Here is a 17395-nt window from a genome sequence, read left to right as displayed (position 1 = left end):
CTTGTCTTTTTAAGGAGGGTGGAAATTGTCAAGAAGTTCTCCCAAGATGGGGGAGAGCCCACTCTGTAGATTATTAACATTCATTTTAACTGCTACCAATCAGAGGATGAAACTCATGCCTGGTCCCTCCCTGCACTTCCTGCTTGCTCTCTGCCTTGCTTATCCACCAGCCCCTCAGATGTGGCCTGTGCTCTCCTACTGTCTGTTTTCACTCATACCAATCCTGCACACTGAATGCCACCTTCCACCTTCCTCCTCATCCACCCACACGGCTGCAGTTTTACCACTTTTCAGGGCCAGTATTTCCCCTTCCCCAGAGGCCCAGCCGCATCAGCCCGAAGAGGGGCTCCCTCTCCTGGGCTCCTGGAGCACTCCTTAGCCTGCCGCATTCACATGGCAGCTGATGTTTGCAGCCTTCTCAGGCCCTTCCAGGGATACCTCACTCTCTGGAGTTAGGCAAAACAAGGTGTGACTCCTGCTCACCTTGGGCAAATTATTTCACCTCTTGAAGTCTCTGTTTCATCATCTGTAAAATGGGGTTGTTGAGAGGATTTTGTGAGGAGGTGTATACAGAGCACCCTGGCACTGGTCTAGCATTAGAGGCCCTAACATAGTGACTGTTGGGACGATGACAATGATTATGATGCCAGTGATTATGTTGGAGAAAGGAGGGGATGGAGACAGGAGGAAGGGAGGGGGAGGCGGAGCAGGGGGATCCTTCTCTCACATCTCTCTACCTCTCACTGAGATGACCTCCATTAACACTTCCTGGAAGATGAAAGCAACGCAGTGAATCATGGGGGAGAAAGGGCCACGGAGAAAATAACTTAATTCTGCCCCAGAGACTAAACAGAAACACAACTGTGACTGCGTATCAGGAAGCTGACGTTAATGACTATGCCCAAGAGCCACAGAACAAAGCCAGCGGTGCAGAGCTGGCCTCGGGCTGGCAATGCTCATGCTGCTCTGCTTTCCTGTGGGTATCAGAGCTGGCCAGGCGGCCTGCTGGACTGGAGTCATCTTTCCAAGAGACACATGGCAGCCGGGGAGATGATGGCTCCAAGGGGCTTCCGGGGGCTGTTGTTCCCAGTTGCTTCCCAAGGTCTTCCGTCCCACAGAGCGCAGAGGAGCCACCATTTACCAGCACTTCTCTGGTTCAAGCAGAGTGCTAGGTGCCTTACGTATAATATTTCTAATCCTTACAAGTATATTTATCCCAGTTTTCATATGAAGAAACTGGAGGCTCCAAGAGGTGATAGAATTTGCTAAATAGGAGGAGAGGGAGCTGGGGTTCAAAATCAGATCACCCTGACTACACAGCCCAGCTTCTTCTTCTTTTAATATTTACATATATTTATTCATTAACTCATTTAAGACAAGAATAAGCCCATTACATGTTAACATGATATAAAATTATGAAAAATAACTATCCTTTCCAAAACAAAGAGTGCGAGGAGAGTGACACTGTTTTACATTTTTGCAAATCTCTTTTTTTGACTTATTGTATGTTTTAATTTATTTTTTATTTTAATTGAGATATAATTGACATATAACACTGTATACGTTTAAAGTGTACAATGTGTTGGTTTGATACATTTATATATGGCAATATGTTACCACTGTAGCATTAACCAACACCTCTATCTATCACTTCACATCATTATTATTTCTTTTTTTGTGATGAGAACTATTAAGATCTAGTCTCTTAGTAACTCTGAAGTTTATAATCAGTATTGCTGCCTATAATCACTATGCTGTGCATTAGATCTCCAGGACTGATTTATCTACTGGTTACAGGTTTGTGCCCTTAAACATCTCCCCAGTTTCCCCCACCCCCAACACCTACTGACCAACATTCTAGTCTCAGTTTTTATTAGTTTGGTTTTTTTAGATTCCACGTATAAGCGAGAATCATATAGTATTTGTCTTTCTCTGTCTGACTCATCTCATTTAACATAATGCCCTCTAGGTCCATCCATGTTGTTACAAATTACAGCCCATCTTCTTAACCCCTCTGCCAGGACAGCTACCTAACCCAAACTTTGGGACCTCAGAGAGAAACCTTTGCTGAGGGTCGTGACATGGCACATCCCTTCTTTTCTCAATACTTTCTCCCTCTCAGAGAGATGCCTCCTATCATGAGACTTTGCTGCCTCCCTAACAGTCAGCTTGAGAGCATCTTGGTGGCTGGGACCATTATATACAGAAACATTTAAATTTAAAGCCAAGAACAAACCAGAATTAAAAGAAGGAAGAACATACCCTGAGCCTTCAGAACTTAATGCAGAAAGTAAAGCAGAAAAAAGAAAAAGAAAGAAAAGAAATGGAAAAACAGCATGAAAAATCATCATCTATTCTAAAGTGTAATTTTCATGACTGAAACAAACAAACAAACATTCAATGACTGGACTCTGGGCCTGGAAAAAAGAGAGAGGGTTTGCATGAATTTATGTGGGCACAGCCTCCCTTCTGTACAAGGATGGAGGCAAAGCCAAAAGAAGGGGCTGCCATGGATTGCACAGTTTTTTGTCTCCTTGCCAACTTGATGGTGGAGAGGAAGTACATGCATAGGAAATGACCTTTTCAGGAGACCAAGAGATTTAATCACAGGGGGGGTCATGAAGTTAATAGACTGTGCAAGCCCACCAGTATAGAAAGTTCTCTTTCATCTTTCATGCATCCACCTCAAGTTGAGACCATTTGAGGATTATTCTAAATGATAGGGAGACAATCAAGCAAACAAACACAGTCAATTCCCAACTTCTATGTAAATATCCATTTTTCCCTGCTGCCCTTGCCCCTCACCAAACACATGGCAGCTCTGTGTCTCCCAGCTGTGGTGCTGGAACCAGACCTCTCCATGCCACCCAGAATCTCAGTGGGCAAGTTCTCAGCCACCCCCACTGCCCTGTGATGGGAGAATAAAGGAGACCCTGGCATAGGGAGGTGAGGAAAGCAGGAGGATGATGTGCTGGAGGGAATGCTGTCAAAACTTCATGTGACTGGAATGAGAAGATAGCCAAGGCTGGTGAAGTTCACTTGGAGGTGCTGGGAGGTGAGATGGGGTCCACTGGATGTGATGGAGAGGATCTCGTGTGACTTGTTCTAACAGAAACACCCCAAATAGTGTGTAACATTAGGCATTAAGCATGCTTTACCAGTTTCCAGTATTATTAGGGGCCCAAATGCACACCATACACTGATAAAAATCTTATATTTACATGAAATTTTTAATATAATACAATATAAATAATTTTAAAAGAAATAACAAAAAGGTCTCTCTTTTTTGTTTTTTTACCTGATATTGGGAACTTCTTCTTCTACTACCAAATCCGAAAGAAGAAAATGGTGTTTTGCAATTAGAAAACGATTTATCACTGATTCTCTAACCTGAGGAAAGAAATATGTTTTATTTAAAATGTTCTTGTTCTATGAACGCACACTTCACTGCTCTAATGTCACCTCAGTGCAGCTTTCCAGACCACGTTTACTTTTCTCCACAGCTCTGACCTCTTCCTATTGTAAATCATCCAGCTTTCCTCACTAGCATTAAGCTCCCTAAGGCAGAGGGATTCTATTTTGTTCTCTGCTGTATTCTCAGGACCTGGGAAAATTCCTGGCAGATAAGATCATAAAATTTAGCTGAATGAATGAATGAACAACTACAAAAAGTAGAACCCGTCTCAAAGCACACACACTTCAGAACTGATTCTAAAGTTCTTCCCCTATTCAAACTGACTTGCTACCTAATTATTCTTTAAATAGAGGACCTCTTAAATGTCATAAATATTCTTTTTTTTTTCATACATGAGCTACAGGGTAGATCAACCAGATGAGAAAAATGTACTCTAGCCACTAGGGCGTTTCTTATAAGTTAAATTAAAGGAAGGAAGGACAAAAGGATATTTTGACTTTCTAGTGCAGAAGGGCAGTTAGTATGTCGTTTATAAAACTTCTTTTTTTATTACAAAGGTAATAAGATGCAAAAATTCAAATATTAAAAAAAAAACATGACTTAGAAAGTTAAGTCCCTTGTAATCATACCCCCTCTTAAGATAACCACTGATAATAAACGGAGACACATCCTAGTGTTTTCAGCGTTTCCTCATCGAATACACTCCTCTTGGTTCCTGAGCTAGTTCAGATTGGATTTTTACCACTTATAATCATGAGTCCAAAGTAATACAAAGGAGAACCAAGTAACCATGTTCCAAAGTTGAAGATAGCTGTTAATCAATTTTTATCTGTAATTATGAGAAAATAAGCCTACAGGGGTTAAGAATAGAGACCTCCCTCCTCCAACCGTAGGATGTTGTCTATTTTTCCCCTATGAGGACTGTTTAAAATGGTTTTCCTTACCTGCTGGAGGTACTTGGCTACTATGGCCCTGTGGGTATCTATGTGGTCTTTGGTTTCAATTACATTTCTGTCTCGTAACCGTTTCTCATAGTCCTAAAAGTAAAAGGAAGCCATACTTTTATGATTTTAAAATACTAGTACTCTCTCACGCCCTTTTTGAGATTAGAGAATTATTTATCACATGTGGTTTAAGTCACAAATTATGGTTCTAAATGTTCCTTCTGGTTCCTTCTGAACTTTTGGTTCAGAATTGATCTTTGATGCAGTATCCAGGATTTGGAGTTAGTTGACTGAACTGCCTCATAAGTAGAAGAGAAATCTGTAATTACAAGTTACAGTGTTCATGCAGAAAGAAATAGAGATAGTAGAGTTGCTGTAGTTCAAGAAGATAAGCTCACCCAAACAATTAAGAAGGGCCAAAGCCCCTGCTTAATTTTTGCCTTTTATATTTCAAGTAAAGCAATTACAGAAATAGTAAATAATGTCTGGCTGCAGCTGACTTGCATCACCTACTTGAAGGAGAGGAATGGCTGCCTTTGGCTTTGTCTTCTTAGGCCACTGCACTTTTCTCTTTTTTCTATCAATAAAATTCCATGGGGCCCCCAGGGAGCTGTCATGTTCCCCTTCACTCCTTCCCTGGTCACAGCTGAATGCCCAGGGTGGCCCCTAACCCAGGCTGGGTGGCTCAAAAGTTGTCCCCAAGATTTTTAAACTCGGGACAAGAGGACACACCTCTCCCTCCTGGCTGAGGCTACTAGATGTGAACTTGATGATATTGGTGACCAAGTGATCAAATAGGGAAATCTGTCTACAATGGGGGAAAATGAAGTCACCATACCAAGGAAAGCCCAGACAGGATGGCGAAGGGGCCTGGCAATAGTTGGGTGTCTTTGAGACGCAGATGAACTCCTGTCATTCACATGTTTTAGATGTTTAACTCTATTTTGTGATTTCATTATCTAATAAACTCCCCTTCATTCATAAGCTAGTTCAAATTGGGTTTTTATCACATAATCACAAGTCCAAACTAATATAAAGAACCAAATAACCAAAAATATTCTCCCAGAATAATTTCTGCATGAAAAATCATACAGTCCTGGTATTAACTTCTAATGGCTCTCCCTTTACCTCATCAAACACAGACTTGTCTGGCTTTCACTGGCTTGCCCCATATACACAAGCCTATTACCTGTAACTCCTCAAAGGCTCCCTGCTCCCACACCCGCCATGTTCCCTCCTCTGCCAAGCCTTTGTGCATCCTGCTGCCTGTCTAGGGTGCCTAGAACTGTTCCCCACTTCCTTCCAGGCCCCCTGCCCCAAGGCTGCTCAAATCCTACCCACCTATTTTCCCTGCAGTGCTTACCACCGTGCTTTGTGCTTAGTGAATACTTACTGGATTAAAATGGCATTGAATTCCTGACTAAGGCACAATCCTTTGCCACATTAACACTTAAGAGACTCTTCAACCCTACAACTCTAATTTTTCCTAGTTTAGATGTCATTATACTAAGACAAAGATATTATTTAAACATTGGATTCAAGAAAAATAATGGGAAGGTTATGTAAAGTACTACAAAAGAGGAACAAATATTGCTACTGAGAACATAGCAACAACAAAATACATACATAATAGTATACCAAATGGCACAGCAGATATTTTATTATTTTATTAATAGTAAAATAAGCCAATTTCTCACCTGGAATACCTTTTCCATAATTTCTCGGTCATACATTGGAATTTGTTTATAATTTCGGAATTCTGGCACCTCTTGGCTTCTAAGACCAAGAAGCCTGAATCGTTTGGATCTGTTTAATTCCTCATCTGAAACAAAGTTAAATTCCTGTTGTAGTTGTTCCAGTCGAAAGAAATCAGGGATGTAGGATTCACCACTGGTAGCAACCTATAAAAACCAAGAAATACAAAACTCTAGGTAACAGGCAGATTTCATCCAAAGAAACTTGGCACTGAGCTTTTGGGAATGACGTTTTAACAGTTTTAGACAGAGAAACTTGAAACATCCATCATTTCATTTAAAGAGAAAATACACTAAAATATAATGGTAATGAGGCAGATGCTACTCTGCCTTTTATAGCTACTAATATTCATTTAGTAGCTATAAAAAGTATCATGAATCATTTTTCCAGAGAAATAAAAGTTAAAAGGTTCATTTTTGGTATGCACGCTCCTCTAACAGTTGTCACGAAAATATACAGACTGAAAAATATGAGATTTATATCAGTATATTACCAAGTGCCTACTGCAAATAAGACTATTCATATACATAGTGTATATAAAGTATATGTACTTTAAATGTATTTTTTAAATATTTAAATACTTTTACACTTTAACATTTTAAATACATTTAAAAATATTTTTAAAATATAACTTTTGGACTTTATTTATGCACAAATGTAGATAAAGGCCCTAGAGTCGGCTGATCAGCTTCACTTGGCTCCACAGCCATGCTCTCCTGTCCCTGCACAGCACCTCATGGCCTTGGTCACTGAGAAAAGTGAACCAGAGATGGACCCAAGCACCAGCCTCCGATGCTCCTGTACCCTGGTACAGAAAGTGCAGCTTCAGCACCACTGAGAGACTAGCAGGTGTGGGCTGCACTCTGCCCAGGTGTCTGCTTGTTCCTCTGGTGGGTGCTTTGCCAGCTGCAACCTCCTCCTGGGCAGATCTCTGCTTCTCCTCAGGGAGCAGAGATCTGATGGAGCTTTGCGATGGGAAAGGTGATACTGCTGTGAAAATCCTGGTTCATAAAAATGAGGCCAGTCAGGAAGGCAAACTCTGTGTTTTGTCCTTCTATGGGAAGCAAATAGTTAAAAAGAAAAAAAAATGAAGGGGACATATGCACTATATTATTGTCAATTTAAAGCTAGTCATTGAAACATATCAAGCATTTGAAAGCTTTATATGGAATAAGCTACACTTCAGGTAATATGGCCTATGCTTTCTTTTTTTTTTTAAGCTGGATATTTTCATTTTAATTAATACAACAAAAATGAAACAATGAAGACATATATTGGGACTTCACTCATTCACCAATTATGCAAGAAATGTTTTGGTTAAATAAGATAATTTATTCTTCCTAATAGTTCTCTAAGTATCAGCATGCACTAAGTATCATGTTGGAAGGAGATTTTATGAAGATAAAAGTCAGAATAAACCAAAGCTTGCTTTGGGACTTACCTTAGAATCGCTAGAGGAGAAGTGAAAGTTTTCATCCTGGTTATAGTTACCCTACTGATGGACTCAAACTAAGAAACGTGATCATGGAATGTGTTGCTATGGCCACTTTCTGGATCATCTACTTGTTTATTAGGTTTCGTGGGAATTATGAACTTGGGAGTAAAAGCAATTGTATTTGTTACCAAGAGAAATCATTTACTGACTAATGTTCCATTTGATTTACAAATTCACTGAAGAAAGAATTTTGAATGTTATGATAGATACAAGCAATTTATATCAAAAACACTTCAATGAAACCTAAAAGGTAATCTAATTAATCATCCAACAAGAAAACAAACAAAACCATCATTTCTGAAAATGCCCCATCAGCCCTTCAAAATATGATGGAAAGAGCACAGGGCCTGAAATCACATCAACTTGGAGCCGTGTCCTTACCATCTGTGGGATGTGGAGCAAGGAACCCTGAGTGTCTGGGTTCAGTGTCTCTCCACAGAACGGGCAAATTGAAACCTTTCTTTAGGGGTTTTACAGAGGTTAGAGGTAAGAGTAACAACAACAGCAGCAGCTGATGTTGACTGCACACTCACCGTGTGCCCAGCTAGATGTTGATCTGCAGCAGCTCATTTCCTCCTGACAACACTGTGAGGGCATCATAGGGCTTAGAGGCATGAGTGCTTGCCTTCACCACACAGCCAGTAGGTACAGAGCTAAAAGTTAAACCTGTCATTCAACCCAGGCTTCATGCTCTTAAACACTATTGCGCAGGAGAACATATGGGAAAGAAAATGTGTGTCAAGGCCCAGCCATTTCTGTTATTATCACACCAAGTGGAGAAGTGGAGCGTGTCCAGATCTCCTGCCACATTACCGAGATGAGCTGCATCAAAGGGGCATTGCTGGGGTCATTGGGGTCAAGCTTGGACTCTGCTGCCCACTTGGCCAACTTTTTCATGTCTGTCAGTCCTGACGTGCCAATAGATGAGATGGCATCTGCTCTCTTCAAAGCACTGAAAATGAAAGTTGATTCCATGAGACCGACTTTATCACAGAGCAGTTTGCATTAAGACCACAAAATCCCAGGGACAGCACTACTTAAGGAGGCTATTCCCTATGAGAGAAAATCTGATCATAAGGAAGGACTTTTGACATTTTTCTTAACTTGATGATTACTATTAAATATGTTATAAGCATAATAAAGAAGTCTGAATGGTGGGAGAAAGTATTTTCAAAGCACACATCTAATAAGGGGTTAATATCCAAAAAATATAAGGAACTCATACAACTCAGTAGCAAGAAAACAAATTATCTAATTAAAATGGGCAAAGGATCTGAACTGACATTTTTCCAAAGAAGACGTACAAGTGGCCAACAGACACATGAAAAGATGCTCAACATCGCTAATCATCAGGGAAATGCAAATCAAAACTATAATGAAATATCACCTCACACCTGTCAGAATGGCTATAATCAAAAAGACAAGTGAAAACAAGTGTTGGCAAGGATATGAAAAAAAAGGTAGTCCCTTGTGCATTATTGGTGGGAATGGAAATTGGTGCAGCCACTATGAAAAACAGTATGGAAGCTCCTCAAGAAATGAAAAGTAGAACAACCATATAATCCAGCAATCCCACATCTGGGGATATATCCAAAGTAAACAAAATCAGTATCCCGAAGAGATATCTGCACTCCCATGTTTATTGCAACATTATTTACAATAACTAAGACATGGAAACAACCTAAGTGTCCATCAATGGATGAATGGATAAATAAAATATGATACATATATATAATATATGTATCATATATAGAATATTATTCAGCTGTAAAAGAAAGAAATCCTGTCACTTGAAACAACTGGATGGACCTTGAGGGCATTATGCTAAGTGAGATGATCTCACTTCTTCGTGGAATCTAAAAAACACAAACTCATAGAAACAGAGAATAGATTGGTGGCGCCAGAGGTGAGGGGGATGGAGAAATGGATGAAGGAACTCCAGAGTACAGACTTCCAGTTATAAGATGAATAAGTTCTGGAAATCTAATGTACAGCATGGTGACTATAGTTAATAATACTCTATTGTATACTTGGAAATTGCTAAGATAGCAGATCTTGAAATTTCTCATCACAGGAAAAAATTATAACTGTGTGGTAATGGATGTGTTACCTAAACTTATTGTGATAATCATTTTGCAGTATGTACAAATACTGAATCATTATGTTGTACGTCTTAAACTTATACAGTGCTATATGTCAGTTATATCTCAGTAAAACTGGGGGAGAAAAGAAGTATAAATAGAAGGAATGCAACTGTGACCCTGCATTCCTACAACTCTGCCCAGTGCATTAACTTGTCCTGAGTCCCTGGATCCAGACTAGTGACAGGTGCCTCTGTATCCGGTGCAGGATGCCCAGAAGGCCTCATCTCCCAGATAACTGGGGACCACTTGTAGCTAAAATAAAAGAGAAATAATAAACACTTATGCAACCAACATAAGCACCAACTTTGGACATGACTGAGCTCCAAGGGGGCCAGTGTGGTCACCTTGGTTGAGTTGGGGCTTTATTTTTTTTTTGAACTTAATTTTATTTATTTTTGTATACAGCAGGTCCTTATTAGTCATCCATTTTGTACACATCAGTGTAAACCTGTCAATCCCAATCTCCCAATTCATCACACCATCATCCCCACCCCCTGCCACTTTCCCCCCTTGGTGTCCATATGTTCGTTCTCTACATCTGTGTCTCTATTTCTGCCCTGCCCAGTCATCTGTACCATTTTTCTAGGTTCCACATATATGCAATAATGTACGATATTTGTTTTTCTCTTTCTGTCTTACTTCACTCTGTATGACAGTCTCTAGATCCATCCACGTCTGTACAAATGACCCAATTTCGTTCCTTTTTATGGCTGAGTAATATTCCATTGTATCTATGTACCACGTCTTCTTTATTCATTCGTCTGTTGATGGGCATTTAGGTTGCTTCCATGTCCTGGCTATTGTAAATAGTGCTGCAATGAACATTGGGATGCATGTGTCTTTTTGAATTATGGTTTTCTCTGGATATATGCCCAGTAGTGGGGTTGATGGGTCACATAGTAATTCTATTTTTAGTTTTTTAAGGAACCTCCACACTGTTCTCCATAGCGGCTGTATCAATTTACATTCCCACCAACAGTGCAAGAGGGTTTCCTATTCTCCACACCCTCTCCAGCATTTGTTGCTTGTAGATTTTCCAATGATGCCCATTCTAACTGGTGTGAGGTGATACCTCATTGTAGTTTTGACTTGCATTTCTCTAATAATTAGTGATGTTGAGCAGCTTTGCATGTGCTTCTTGGCCATCTGTATGTCTTCTTTGGAGAAATGTCTATTTAGGTCTTCTGCCCATTTTTGGATTGGGTTGTTTGTTTCTTTAATATTGAGCTGCATGAGCTGTTTATATATTTTGGAGATTAATCCTTTGTTGATTTGTTTGCAAATATTTTCTCCCATTTTAAGGGTTGTCTTTTCATCTTGTTTATGGTTTCCTTTGCTGTGCAAAAGCTTTTAAGTTTCATTTGGTCCCATTTGTTTATTTTTGTTTTTATTTCCATTACTCTAGGAGGTGGATCAAAAAAGATCTTGCTGGGATTTATGTCAAAGAGTGTTCTTCCTATGTTTTCCTCTAAGAGTTTTATAGGGTCCAGTCTTACATTTAGTCTGTAATCCATTTTCAGTTTATTTTTGTGTATGGTGTTAGGGAGTGTTCTAATTTCATTCTTTTACATGTAGCTGTCCAGTTTTCCCAGCACCACTTATTGAAGAGACTGTCTTTTCTCCATTGTATATCCTTGCTGCCTTTGTCATAGATTAGTTGACCATAGGTGCGTGGGTTTATCTCTGAGCTTTCTATCCTGTTCCATTGATCTGTATTTCTGTTTTTGTGCCAGTATCATATTGTCTTGATTACTTTAGCTTTGTAGTATAGTCTGAAGTCAGGGAGTCTGATTTCTCTAGCTCCGTTTTTTCCCCTCAAGACTACTTTGGCTATTCAGGGTCTTTTGTGTCTCCATACAAATTTAAAAATTTTTTGTTCTAGTTCCATAAAAAATGCCATTGGTAATTTGATAGGGATTGCATTGAATCTGTAGATTGCTTTGGGTAGTATAGTCATTTTCACAATATTTATTCTTCCAATCCAAGAACATGGTATATCTCTCCATCTGTTGGTATGATCTTTAATTTCTTTCATCAATGTCTTATAGTTTTCTGCATACAGGTCTTTTGTCTCCCTAGGTAGGTTTATTCCTAGGTATTTTATTCTTTTTGTTGCAGTGGTCAATGGAAGTGTTTCCTTAATTTCTCTTTCAGATCTTTCATCATTAGTGTATAGGAATGCAAGAGATTTCTGTGCATTAATTTTGTATCCTGCAAATTTACCAGATTCATTGGTTAGCTCTAGTAGTTTTCTGGTGGCATCTTTAGGATTCTCTATGTATAGTATCATGTCATCTTCAAACAGTGACAGTTTTACTTCTTCTTTTCCAATTTGTAATCCTTTTATTTCTTTTTCTTCTGTTTGCCATGGCTAGGACTTCCAAAACTATGTTGAATAATAGTGGTGAGAGTGGACATCCTTGTCTTGTTCCTGATCTTAGAGGAAATGCTTTCAGTTTTTCACCATTAAGAATGATGTTTGGGGCTTCCCTCGTGGCGCAGTGGTTGAGAGTCCGCCTGCCGATGCAGGGGACACGGGTTCGTGCCCTGGTCCGGGAAGATCCCACATGCCGCGGAGCGGCTGGGCCGGTGAGCAATGGTCGCTGAGCCTGCACGTCCAGAGCCTGTGCTCCGCAATGGGAGAGGCCACAACAGTGAGAGGCCCGTGTACCACAAAAAATCAAAAATCAAAATAAAAATAAAAAAAAGAATGATGTTTGCTGTGGGTTTGTTGTATATGGCCTTTATTATGTTGAGGTAGGTTCGCTCTACGAGTTGGGGCTTTATTAACAGGACTGCAACTCTCATCACTCACAGTGTTTTACCTCCTCTCCTGAGGAGCTGGAGCTTTCATCCCCAGGAACTTTCTCCAGCATAAAACTCAATGAGCCAAATACAAAGGGCTTATATTCAAAGGCTAAAGGAGCCTCCACTGGAAATGCTGCCAGGGTCCTGGCTGAGAAAGGCTTTGTTGTTTTTATTGCATGGATACAAGCATTTGCACTGGATGGAGAGGGTGTAAAGGGAACAAAACCAGCCCTAGTCTGTTTTTCCACACATTGAAAATGACAGCCTTTGACTTGGGAAATGTCTTCTTGGTGATCAAGATAAGTCTTTTTATTTTACGGAGGCAACTGAGACATCAGTGGTAAGATGATCCACTCAAGACACATCTGTTGGGGAAGGACAGAAGCAAGACACAGTCCAGGCTGCCTGGACAGGCATCAACCACAAGGAGAGAGGGTCTGTCCATCTGGAGTGAACTAGTGAGGCCCAGAGTCCATTTCTGCTGTTCTGAGTAGAAACCTAGGGCTAGCAATCAAGGAAGGGGGCTGAGAATAGGGACTTTCATATAATCAGAAGGTTCTACACCAATCATCATTTACAATGAACTTTTACTGAGGGCCAAGTATTGATATATACAGCTATGTGCTATGCACTTTCCCCATTTGTGAAATTGGGAAAAGAATACTTCACAGTTAATTGGTGAAGATTAAATAAGGTAAAGTGCTTTACTGACAAAAAAATAATCTGAAAATACTGGCACATAACAATAAAAGGAAAGAATGTGATATTGCAAGCTTTTGTCCCACTGGATATTGTTCATGCCAATGCTGACATTGCTCATCAGCTTATTCTAGCCATACATTACCTTCTAAATCCAATATTCTGCTGTGACAATGGAGGAATCAAAGGAATCCCATTTTCTCCAATGGCCCATGCCACACTGTTGGACACTTTCCCCGAGGTCATTAGAATCAGTTGATTACTACCATCAGCTTCAAATGAGAAGGGTACTCCTGGAGAAACAGCAGATTAAATAGGATGTTGTTTAGAAAGAGGGTGTGAGCCCAGTACTAGTAAGAAAGCAGAAAGTAGACAAATGGAACAGAGTGGGTGGGAGTGGTGGGGATGGAACACAATTCAAATCAACATCACTGAACTTCTTCAGGGAATGAAGCTCACCATCAGCCACTTGGCTCTATCTCTTGACAGCAGAGTGTAGGCATTATAATAAACGATGCACTTTGGAGTGGGACCAACTACATGTATATTCTGGTTCTGACACTTAACAGCTGTGTGGACAAATTACTTAACTTCTCTGAACCTTGGTTTCATTGTGTATAAAATAGGGAACATAATAGTACACCCTTTTATGGATTACTGTGAAGACATTCATTTATTCATTCATTCAGTAGATACTTCTTTGAGCTCCTACTTCATGCTGGCACTATTCTGGTCACAAAGATAGCAGTAAAGAAACAAAACTGATAGGAATCCCTGTTCTCATGGAGTTTACATTCAAGTAGGAGAGACAGGTTATAAGCAAGATAAGTAAGAGACATGGGCAGTATGTTAGAGAGTGATAAATGCAAAAGAGAAACAAATTAGGGAAGGTGTATAGAAAATGTGTGTTTGGAGGAGGCAGGGGTTGAACTTTCAGACGGGGTGGCCAGGAAGGGCCCATGAGAAGTCACTTTTGAATAAAGACCTGAAGAAAGCTCAAGTGAGGCATGTAGGTATCTTGCGAAAGAGCCTTCTTGGAAGAAGGAACAAAGGTAAAGGCCCTAAGGTCAGAGTGTGCCTGGAGTGAGGAACAGCATGTTAAGTGAGGTAAAACTTGCAAAGACTCAGACATGCCTGGCAAACGCAGACCACCCCACAGATGCTACTGCTCAGCTATTGTAGCGACAGTAAAGCCTCACTGATTTGGCCCTCACTGATTGGACATTAGTGATAAAAAAAAGTCTCAGGGCAGGGCATTTAATAAAGTAAAGGAAGTAAAGATTTTCAAGCATGAAATAGAGCAACTTCATGCTTTGGGGAGTTCCAGTTAATATTATTAACACAGAAACAATATCACTGTTAACCCTATAACAGCATCTTTGTGTTTTTCAAAGATCTTTCCTTCATACTGAACACTCCATCTTGATCTTCAAAATAACCCTATATGGCATTAAGGGTGTTATTATTAGATCCATTTTATGAATGAGGAAGATGATATTCAAAGAGGTTACATGATTACTTGTCAGTAGCAGAGCTGGAACTAAAAGCTTAAGCCTCCAGACTTTTAGACTGGTGATCAGTTTAGAGACTCAAAGAATTCTTGAAGATAAAGTTCCAGATATGCTCTCATAATAAAAAATCACCAGGCACGTGAGGAAACAGAATCAGAATCAGAACAATAAGCAGATAGGTGTTGGAATGATCAGATACAGAATATTGAAAAATATTTTAATGTGTTTTAAAGAATAAATGAATGAATTAATGAATAAAAGAAATGATTGAGAGTGTCAGAAAAGGACAAAAAGTTGTCAGAACTGATTGTAAAAAACTGAATAGAATTTCTAGAGGTGAAGAATATAATCATTGAAACAAGAAATGCAGTGATGAGTTACAATTACTGGACATAGCCAAAAAGTGAATTCATGATTTGGAAGACTGACTTAAAGAAATTGCACAGAATATAAAAGTGAAAAAAAGAGATGTCAAGTATATTAAAGACAGGTTAAAAAACATGGTGGACAGAGTGAGACGGTCCATCATATATTTAATCAGAATTGTAGAAGGAGATAAGAGAGAATATTATTTATTAATCTCCCTCTTATTTATTTCAAACTTTTCAGCCTTACAAATAACACTGTGAGGTACATTTTTTTTATGCACAAAGTTTTGCCTTCATTTCAAATTGTTTTCTTAGGAAAGATTCCTAGAAGTTGAATTAAGGTGTCAAAGGCAATCTAAAGGCCCTTAATTCACACAGTAAAACTACTTTACACTTGCATAGTTATATGCATTTTCTGGCCACCCATAGTATATAAAAATGACTTTGCCAAAAATTGTATATGATTATTGTTTTAATTTTTCTGATAGCAATTTTATAATTGTCTGCTTGTCTGATAAGTGAAAAAAAAAGATATGTTCAAATTTGACCATGAATCCGTTAGCCATTGAGGCTTTCCATACCACTGCCAACTCCCTCGTGGTCCAGTGTCACATGCTGGTTACTGCTAAACTCCACTTCTTCCGTGGGAGCTCTTCCAGTGACAACAGTAGTTTCAGGAATAGGCAGAAACACTTCTGCTAGCAAGGTGGTACCACTGTGTCCAACTGTTTCATATACCTGAAATTGAGGAAGGGAAACAGCCAAATAAAAACAGCAATAAAGGGTGCTCACTCCCAGATCATGAGTACATTTTTCTGTGCTGGTCACTGTTCTAGTCAAGAGCACCCATCTCAGAGTGGAAAGTTGAGTTGTGTTGCTATGGTCTCCATGGAGACCAGGTTATACCCTATTTATGGTCACGTTGTTGGCACCCTGTCCTCTTGCCTGGCCTAATCTCCTGGGGTAGAGAGGTTAATCAAATGATCAGGCGACTGCAATTGTTTCTATGTCAAACTAATACACAGTAGTTTGGAGAATGGGCTTCCTCTTTCTCCTGGTTCAGATTATTTCAGAGAGAAACGCCATCAGGTTGAAAGGTGGGACAATATGGACATGCCACTAGATGGTTTATTATCTGTACCAATCTCAAAGTCAATAGGAAACGCACCATACCTAGAAGTACTCTAGGGTATCAGGTTCAAATCTGTTATTTGGTAAATCTCTCAAAGTCCTTTCTTTCAAGACCTCATTTTATTTGTTAGTTGCTGAAATCCTATCCAGCTTCTTCTCAGGCCTTCTCCCAAAATGGAGCTAACTTGACCACCTGTAGCTCTGATACTAATTACTGTGGTGTGTCTTACTGTAATGCCATCACCATGAGATGAAGGACCCATTGCCAGGGCAACCACAGATTATGAATATACAATACAGTCTCAGTAGGACCCTCTGCTTCCCTGTATTCTTGGGTCATTTCTTTTGTGGTAAAAGATAAAATATCTCACAGCTCTGCTGGCTTCCTTTCTATATTTTATTCTTTCTTCCCATGAGGCCTCTCTGGCTGGTACACATTTCTCTAAAATGCATATTTTACTCTTTTATTTCTACAAATTAAGTACTTCTGTTTTTCTTCTTATGCAATAGAGTTCCCTCTGATTAATACTTTCCATTTACCACCTGCATGCACAAAAATGACACTACGGAGCCTCTCTGCCTACCCTCCCTGTATCACGGCACGTGATATGAATTCTTTTCCAAGGATAAGGATGAGGATGGATTTGTACTGGGCTGATATCATGGCTTCATCTCCCTGGTATCTACCAGCTCACATTTACAAGATGGCTGATTGAGCTTTGAGGGGCTACTGGGGCAAAGACAAAGCAGAGACTGCATAGGAACTGAATTCAAAACCCCAGACTTAGTATCACTGTGAGGTATTCTAACAGGCTGGATGCACCAAGAAACCTGTGATTGTTCAGGGCTTACCTCTGCCTAATTCAGGGGCTCAGCAGGAAGCCCATGAGTGGCACATTTAAGCCACGCTCTCCAAATTCATCTTTATCAGTAGATATGTGATTTTTTTTCCTTATTAAAAAGATCTTTTAGGGAAAATTTCAAATGTATGTAATCTTAGAAGAATAATATACCATGAACCCATCACCTACCTAGCTTCAATTACCATTAACTTATGGCCAATCTGGTTTTATCTACACTCTCAACCATTTGACTCTCCACCAGTATTTTGAACTCAGACATCAT

General features: G+C 39.7%; 1 protein-coding gene across 3 annotated transcripts in view; it reads right to left on the bottom strand.

Annotated features, from left to right (window-relative positions):
* CC2D2A (coiled-coil and C2 domain containing 2A) overlaps positions 1 to 17395 on the bottom strand; it is a 136776-nt gene that overhangs the window by 32912 nt on the left and 86469 nt on the right. For all 3 annotated transcript variants that reach the window (XM_082629876.1, XM_082629877.1, XM_082629878.1), the window contains 6 exons: positions 15721 to 15877; positions 13406 to 13553; positions 8423 to 8561; positions 6057 to 6260; positions 4360 to 4452; positions 3299 to 3390 (listed from right to left, as the gene is read on the bottom strand). In XM_082629876.1, coding sequence (XP_082486002.1) covers positions 3299 to 3390; positions 4360 to 4452; positions 6057 to 6260; positions 8423 to 8561; positions 13406 to 13553; positions 15721 to 15877 — 833 coding nt within the window. The remainder of the gene's footprint in view (positions 1 to 3298; positions 3391 to 4359; positions 4453 to 6056; positions 6261 to 8422; positions 8562 to 13405; positions 13554 to 15720; positions 15878 to 17395) is intronic.

This window comes from Mesoplodon mirus (assembly GCF_964341445.2).
Source record: "Mesoplodon mirus genome assembly, chromosome: 2".
Taxonomy (NCBI): Eukaryota; Metazoa; Chordata; class Mammalia; order Artiodactyla; family Ziphiidae; genus Mesoplodon; species Mesoplodon mirus.
Note: the sequence above shows the minus strand (reverse complement) of the source record. Positions and strands in the feature narration are given on the sequence as shown.